Consider the following 9,220-nt stretch of genomic DNA (forward strand, 5'->3'; position numbering starts at 1 on the left):
AGCTCCTGAAGTATTATCTTGTATTCTGATTAAGGTATGGAAATTCACCAGAACTGAATGTTTAATAACCGTTTCTAAATAAATATTACTTATTTATCTTTTTTTTTTACTTTCGTTTTGCATGGTGCGATGATAAGATATAATCCGTGTATGATATTGTATCGTAGATTATAAGAAAAATGTAAATATATACTTTTTTGTTAGTTGTGATTAGTATGAGTTATGAACCGACAACACACTGAAATATCAATATCAATAAACGAGCTTATCTTTGATCCTTAATCTCAATACTGAAGCTATTTGAAATTTTAAAAGAATAAAAAATTAAAAACCTTTATTAAAACATAATGGCAAAAAGGATTTCTTGTAATAATACATGACAATGTACATTTCATACATGACCTCAAACTCGTTTTCTTTATTCCAGCAGGTAAACAAGATATCTTAAGGATAATTCTTAGCTATTTGCTTAACATCTATTTTATAGTATATATATTGTGTAAGGTGTAAGCAGTGTACAAAATACTATAAATGAACAATATACCCACAATGCATCTTTATTGTGATTCCACTCTAGAACCATGGGGTAATGGCTTCATTAAACTTCAATCACATAACTTGGAATGTTTCAGTTGAACGCCAAGAGGTCATACCTAAACTAAACTAATGACTCCATGAATCCACATACAACATGAAGATGCATTAATAACAACACGAACAAAAGGTCTAACATCCCTAACAAAAATTTACTATAGCAAATACTTTGATTTCGTCTTGAACTTTTTAATGATTTAAAGCCTTTATATTTATTGAATTACATAACAATGATATCGATGTAATGTTTGGATATAATATTTGAATATACAAGTCATATTTTACTGTAAAATAGGAAAAATGCACGTCGGAATTTAATAAAATATAATATAGCAATTTGAAATTCATAGTAAAAATATTTTGATTAGCTTTAGTAAAAACTTTGAAACTATGGTAAACTATAGTTAACTATAGTAAAGTACATTTTTTGTGAGGGATAGTCTTAAGTACTGAAAAAAAAAATTCCTGTAAAAGGAGCATATTCCATAACGGATATTGTATTTTGGTACATTTTCACGTTTGTAAGAGACTATATCACTCAAATATTCGGACACGCAAGATTTCGCTTTTTGTTTTGTTCTGTAGACACAAATATTGGAAGAACGGGCAGATAGTTGTACTTTTCCCTGTATAGCATCTGGTTTAGAGCAGTCATCCATAACAGTTGAAACGTTTTCAAGCGTAGATCTGATAAATGTTATATACAATTTGGAAAGTTATTCCTACCAATTTTAATCTTCAATATCAATATATTCAGTTTACATTAGGATTTGTGATAAATGGACCCAAGTGACGATGGATTGCAACACACACCAGACTTTCATTTAGATTTTATGAAGAAAACAGAGTTTGCAGTTAATATTGATGATCAAGAATACACTGTATCGTGATTATATAATTAACACTACATTTCCAGATGTCGTCCATGTTCAATAAGGCAAACGCTGTCAGTTGTCCGCGAAGCTGGGATGAATATTTGGAAGCTGCCTCCAAACTTTGTCCTCAGATTGACGGGGAGTATAATTATATTTGTGTTCCCAACGAAAACAAAACCGAGCTTGTTCAATTTTGTTTCAGAAGTGGAAAGTTTCCTGCTTGGCAGTTAGGTATGAGCTATTCGGGTGAAATATTTCTCAATCAAATTATGTTGCTGTTTTATTGCTCAAGGTCCGTATATCTACTTATTGTGACTATTTTAGGATAGTAAGTACCAAAAATAATATGATAAATCATTTTCCGATATTTATTTTATAAATGATCTAGTTGCATATTTGTATGATATCTTTTATTGCAATCATTTTGTTTCTTTTAGCCGAGCATTGCCCATACCTTCACAGCACTGGAAATATGAATTCTGAGAATTGCACAAGTTTTTCATACGGATGCCCGAGAAAACATTATATGACTAGAGAGATTTACAAATGTAAGTTCAGTAAGTGCAAGCAACCACGATTTATATGACTTTTGAAGAGTCCGAAAGATTATCAACCCGCATTGCACTCGGCCTGATAGAATGGATTATTTTAAACATTATGGCCGACATTTCTAATAAAAAAAAATGGTAAATGCAATCATGTTTACTGTTATTTTTAACTGTTCTATTTTTAGACCCAGCTTGTCTCGAAATAAATACTGAAAGAGGGTGTTACATTGCAGATTCAAATTGCATCTATAATGACTGGTAAATATGGCGATTTTAAATAAATCATCTCTACAAAATGACCATTCCTATATAATTATAAAGTTATAATAAATAAATAAAAATAAAGTTCAAAGGGGAAAAAACAACACTTTTTAGCATCAAAATTATTGAAATGGTTTATCCTGATTTAATATCAATGCAAAATCAAATATTTGATTAAACTGTCTGTTAGTGAAATATTTATCTTTTAATAAGTTGAGTTTAACATCATCAGTAAACTTGAAATCAATTGCAAACTCCTTGAAACTTCTCTTCCTGAATTATAGATTTGCGTGTAAATATAGTAGAAGTTAATTTGATTTTTTTTTTGGAAAAAATATACTGCAACATTTCTTCAAAGTAAATGAAAAGGGTGAAGAGAACGAACTTTGATCAACTTTATAAACTCTGTAAAAATGCGAAACGGGATCAGTGCAAAAACACGAACGTACGGAAACACCAGGGGTGGGATCAGGTTTCCAGAAGGAGTCAACATCCTTTGTTGACCGCTCACATCCGTCATTATCCCTCTGTATTGATCAGGTAAACGGAATAATCCGTTTTTATTTTTCATGAAAAATTTTCCTGATCAATAGAAAGAGCCTACGGTGGTTGTGACCAGATAAAAGGGTATTCTTACTCCTCCACTGCACCTGATCCCAAGTCTGATGTTTTCAGGGGTCCATCTTCGCCCTGCACTCAGTCAATCTCCTATGCAGAGTTGTCGTTCGTTCCTCTCTCAGACACCTCTGCAATGGGCTAGCGTCAAAATTTTTGACATAAGGTTAAAAACATTATATTCCTAGGATCATTTCAAATTAAACTAATATTTCTAGATCTACTTAGTAAATATCTACCTTAAAAGACAAACATTAGTGCAGGAATTTAATTATAATGATTTAAAACAAACGCACTATTTCTCGTGCTTATCACTGTGATATACGCGAGCCAACGACAGAGGTGAATGTATGCGCCGATGGTAGAGAGTGGCACTCAGTTTGTAATGTTTAGTTGAACTATTGATCATAATTACTCTTTGTTATCGTTACATTTCATCCTCACATAATTGATACTTGTGAAAGATAAACATGCTTTTTATTGAAGTGACTGCAAGCCACAAACATTAGCAGTGATTCCAACAGCAAAAGGGAATGGAGTTACTTTATCCTTGTCTGTTGTATTTGGATTGGCATTTTGTCTGCTGATTTCTTTATTTCTTGTGTATTTCATCTATATGGGAAGAAAAAAAAGAAGTAAGTTATATATATTGAAAAACAAATATAAATCCACAGTGCTCGGTAAATTACAGATACAATTTAAAAAAAAAAAGAAATACGGAAATATTAAGTAAAGCTTTGGTGCTTTCTTCAAATCTTCAGAAGCTTTACAATAAGTAACATAGCAACATAACGTCAAAATAAGCGGAACACAATACTAGTGTCAATAGTGACGTCATAGTTAAACAATGCGACAAAACTGTAGAATGAAAATGATATGTACAATTGTGATAACGATTATGATAAATTGTTACGTTTAGGTTTGAAAACATGTATAAAATGTTGTGTTTTTTTTCCACCTATCTGGATGACACTTTCACCTGAAAGTTTGTAGGAAGGAAAAATATTAAATTGTTTATTTCCACAGCGATCCAAATGTTCACTTAGATGGATTTTCCGATATTCCGGTGAGTTAATATGTTGTCTGTGGACAAGCACACGGGCGCAAAAAAGTGAAAACAAACTTAAGAAAACGCGGCTATTCAAACAACGAAGTGGAAAAACAACTTTTAAAAGTGGATAAACGTAATCATTTGGATCTCTTGAAATGTAATTAAAAAGATAAACAGGGCGATCGTGTTCCCTTTGTACTTACCTATTCAAAAGGACTTCAAATATTCACAATAATTTTAAAAAAGCGCCAACAAATCTGGAAAATTCTGATCATCCTAAAAACTCGTTCAAACACAAAACCCTTGTTGCCTTTAGAAGAGACAAAAATTTAAAAGACATTTTTGTTCACAAAAAGCAAAATAATTTATTTTTTAAGAAAAGAAATTTGAGCGAGCCTTATTATGCTAAGAAACGTATTCTTTGCAAACATATCATTAAAACAAGCCAGTATGAGGACAATAAAGGAAACATTTATCACATCAAAAATAATATTAATTGTGATTCTTGCAATATTGCATATGGAGTCTTTTGTTAGAAATGTAACAGGATTGTGCATGTTGAAGAAACTGATAAGACTTTATACAACAGACATGTCTTAAATATCTCACTCATTATAAAAAAGGGGGGCACTATTGTCATTAAACAATGTTAATGATCAGTTTTGTGTGTGTGTACATTCTATTTCAGTTTTGATATATATGCTTATTCATGTAGAGGAATTTAGTTTACACCATTTATAGTCCACTTATATGTACATGTATCATCTGATTTTTTCTGATGTTTTGTTCAACGACTAATGAAGGCCGGTAACAATGTGAATTATTTCAAAAATTGTGTTAAAGTTTATTTATTCTTTAACCAAAAAAAAGAGAGACTTTGGATATATATATATATATATATATATATATATATATATATATATATATATATATATATATATATATATATATATATATATATATATATATATATATATATATATATATATATATATATATATATATAGCTAATGCTAATTATGCTAATGCTAAATAAATATACTTGTGTCATCGAAATCATTGTTTCAGAAAGCAGAACATTCAAAAGTAAACAACGTTTAGAAAAGCCACGGGAAAAGGATGATGAACAATATGTTCCCCTAAAAAGTAATGAGGAAGGAGTAAGTTACATTTCAGAACAATCAGACGTCAGAATACAGGACGTAAAACATGAAAGTAAAACAAAATATAATGATCTTCATATTGCGTGTATAAATGGAAATACACAATTGTGCCAACATACCATCCAACATGATCCACATATGCTTAAGCAGGTAAATAGTGAAGGAAGTAATGCTGCATTATGCGCCGCACAAGGAGGAAGTGTTGAAATTTTAGAACTCTTGGCAGAAAAAGGCGTCGACCTGACAAATAAAAACAATATTGGCAGTAATATTCTTCAAATTGCTTGTATGAATTCTAAATTAGAAATGTGCAAACATATCATCCAACATTATCCACATATGCTTAAGCAAGTAAATAATGAAGGAAGTAATTCAGCAATATACGCCGCTCAAGGAGGAAATGTTGAAATTTTAGAACTCTTGGCAGAAAAAGGCGTTGATCTGACAAACAAAAACAAGATTGGCAGCAATATTCTTCACATTGCTTGTGTTAGTTCTAAATTAGAAATGTGCCAACATATCATCCAACATTATCCACATATGCTTAAGCAGGTAAATAATGAAGGAAGCAATGCCGCATTATACGCCGTGAAAGGAGGAAATGTTGAAATTTTAGAACTTTTGGCAGAAAAAGGCGTTGATCTGACAAATAAAAACAAGATTGGCAGCAATATTCTTCACATTGCTTGTGTTAGTTCTAAATTAGAAATGTGCCAACATATCATCTACCATTATCCACATATGCTTAAGCAGGTAAATAATATAGGATGGAATGCTGCATTATACGCCGCACAAGGAGGAAGTGTTGAAATTTTTGAACTTCTGGCAGAAAAAGGCGTTGACTTGACAAATAAAAACAAGAAGTGCAGTAATATTCTTCACATTGCTTGTGTAAGTTCTAAATTAGAAATGTGCAAACATATCATCCAACATTATCCACATATGCTTAAGCAGGCAAATAGTGATGGAAGTAATGCTGCATTATGCGCCGCACAAGGAGGAAATGTTGAAATTTTAGAACTTCTGGCAGAAAAAGGCGTCGACATGACAAATAAAAACAAGATTGGCAGTAATATTCTTCAGATTGCTTGTATGAATTCTAAATTAGAAATGTGCAAACATATCATTAAACATTATCCTGATATGCTTATACAGGTAAATAATGAAGGAAGCAATGCCGCGTTATACGTGGCAAAAGGAGGAAATGTTGAAATTTTAGAACTTCTAGCAGAAAAAGACGTCGAAATCACAAATAAAAACAAGAATGGCAGCAATATTCTTCACATTGCTTGTTTGAATTCTAAGTTAGAAATGTGCCAACATATCATCCATCATTATCCACATATGCTTAAGCAGGTTAATAATATAGGATGGAATGCTGCATTATACGCCGCACAAGGAGGAAGTATTGAAATTTTAGAACTTTTGGCAGAAAAAGACGTCGAAATCACAAATAAAAACAAGAATGGAAGTAATATTCTTCACATTGCTTGTATGAATTCTAAATTAGAAATGTGCAAACATATCATCCAACAATATCCAGATATGCTTAAGCAGATGAATGCTGAAGGATGGAATGCTGCATTATGCGCCGCAAAAGGAGGAAATGTTGAAATTTTAGAACTTCTGTCAGAAAAAGACGTCGACCTGACAAATAAAAACAAGATTGGCAGTAATATTCTTCACATTGCTTGTATGAATTCTAAATTAGAAATGTGCAAACATATCATCCAGCATTATTCTGACATGCTTACACAGATAAATAATGATAAATGGAATGCCGCATCATGCGCCGCACAGGGAGGAAGTATTGAAATTTTAGAACTTCTGGCAGAAAATGGCGTCGACCTGACAAATAAAAACAAGATTGGCAGTAATATTCTTCACATTGCGTGTGTAAGTTCTAAATTAGAAATGTGCAAACATATAATCCAACAATATCCAGATATGCTTAAGCAGGTAAATAATGAAGGAAGCAATGCCGCATTATACGCCGCACAAGGAGGAAGTGTTGAAATTTTAGAACTTCTGGCAGAAAAAGGCGTCGACCTGACAAATAAAAACAAGATTGGCGGTAATATTCTTCACATTGCGTGTGTAAGTTCTAAATTAGAAATGTGCAAACATATCATCCAACATTATCCACATATTCTTCAGGAGGTAAATAATGAAGGATGGAATGCTGCATTGTGCGCCGCACAAGAAGGAAATGTTGAAATTTTAGAACTCCTAGCAGAAAAAGGCGTCGATCTGACAAATAAAAACAAGAATGGCAGTAATATTCTTCACATTGCTTGTGTAAATTCTAAATTAGAAATGTGCAAACATATCATCCAACATTATTCAGATATGCTCAAGCAGGTAAATAATGAAGGGTGGAATGCAGCATTTTACGCTGCACAAGGAGGAAATGTTGAAATTTTAGAACTTATAGCAGAAAAAGGCGTCGACCTGACAAATAAAAACAAGATTGGTAGTAATATTCTTCACATTGCTTGTATGAATTCTAAATTAGAAATGTGCCAACATATCATCCAACATTATCCACATCTGCTTAAGCAGGTAAATAATGAAGGATGGAATGCCGCATTATGCGCTGCACAAGGTGGAAGTATTGAAATTTTAGAACTTCTGGCAGAAAAGGGCGTCGACCTGACAAATAAAAACAAGAATGGCAGTAATATTCTTCATATTTCGTGTGTAAGTTCTAAATTAGAAATGTGCAAACATATCATCAAACATTATCCAGATATGCTTCAACAGGTAAATAACGAAGGAAGTAATGCCGTATTATACGCCGCACAAGGAGGAAATGTTGACATTTTAGAACTTCTGAAAAAAAGTGTCGTATTGAAAAGTTGAAGGAATCGAAGCGGCAATATCCTTTATATTGATTGCTTGTATGAATTCTTAATTACTGTGCCAGCATATCATTAAACATTATCCAGGTATTTTTAAAAGGTTATTAATAGAATACCTTAATACAAGCACTATATGAAGAAAATTTGTAGCTTAGAATATCTGATATCAATAGTATTTACTTGTCAGATGGATAGGAAAGTTTATATTAAAGTGATTAATAACACAATTGCCAATTGACCATCATTTTGTTTAGAACTATGATCTATGTAAGGAAAAAGAAACAGAAAGTAAAAGGTACATAGTGAGTAAACATATTTATAGAACAAACTGCTTTCTTAACACAGTATATGTTTTAAGGCTGAAAAAATGGAGTCGGTAAAAAGTAACGCTAAACAGATACAACGAAAATGACGCAGTAAGTCTTTTCTCTTGATTTAGTAAGTAGAGTAGTATGTAGACATTGAAAGACAAAGAAATAATGGTCTCAAACATCGGACATAATTACTGAACATTTTAATAACAATTAAGTTGTAAATTAAAAATAAATTTCAAATTTTCTACATCGTAAATAAAGCATGCGTCATACAAAATGGAATTACGTTCGATTACTTGTATCCTCAAATGGAATTTTGGCAAGATTACCCATTCTTTACAATCCTTTTGTTTACTTTTCGGATTTTAATTCAAAATAATGACGAAAGGATTTAAAACTGATAGAGAAGAATATGAACTTTCACAATATGCTGATGATACTTCAACTTTATCTTATGGATCACACAGTCTGTGTGTGGTATTGTAAGGGAAATGGGTTATTTTGCATTACTTTCTAGTCTGAAAACTAATAAAATGAAAATGGTTTGTATTGGTAAAGTAGAACGTTTTTTGAGGAAGTTTTCACCTCAAGACGGAAGTTAGGCTGTTTTAATTTTATTTTTGTTATTTTTGATCTCGGTATAAAATATTCTATTATTTAAGGTATTCCGATCCTTAGGTTCTGACAATCAGCAGTTCAATAATCTAAAATGTTCACAAAAATGTGTCTGGATTCTTAAACTAAAGCAGTCCTCACGAAAACTTTTCAAACTTACTGGCCAGTAGGACCAGTGAACTTTCTAAATTTACTGACCCACCAAAAATTTAAATGGCCCCTTTAATTTAAAACAAGAGGCCCATGCGCCACATCGCTCACCTGAGCACATTGGCTAGGCAAAAGCACAAATCAGTTCAGTATTGAAAAGATTACCGGGGGGG

At 32.1% G+C, this 9,220-nt stretch overlaps 1 protein-coding gene across 1 annotated transcript; it reads left to right on the top strand.

The window, feature by feature from the left end:
* Nucleotides 1-1,510: 1,510 nt before the first annotated feature.
* LOC133194242 (ankyrin-2-like) lies at nucleotides 1,511-7,969 on the top strand. The gene is made up of 5 exons (XM_061330240.1): nucleotides 1,511-1,700; nucleotides 1,907-2,017; nucleotides 2,203-2,275; nucleotides 3,380-3,528; nucleotides 5,013-7,969. Exons 1-5 carry the CDS (start codon nucleotides 1,511-1,513, stop codon nucleotides 7,967-7,969), a joined length of 3,480 nt encoding a protein of 1,159 aa, XP_061186224.1.
* Nucleotides 7,970-9,220: the final 1,251 nt, after the last annotated feature.

The sequence above is a fragment of the Saccostrea echinata genome, unplaced genomic scaffold, assembly GCF_033153115.1.
Source record: "Saccostrea echinata isolate AGI-Se365-2 ecotype Australia unplaced genomic scaffold, CSIRO_AGI_Sech_v1 ptg000029l, whole genome shotgun sequence".
NCBI classification, from domain to species: domain Eukaryota; kingdom Metazoa; phylum Mollusca; class Bivalvia; order Ostreida; family Ostreidae; genus Saccostrea; species Saccostrea echinata.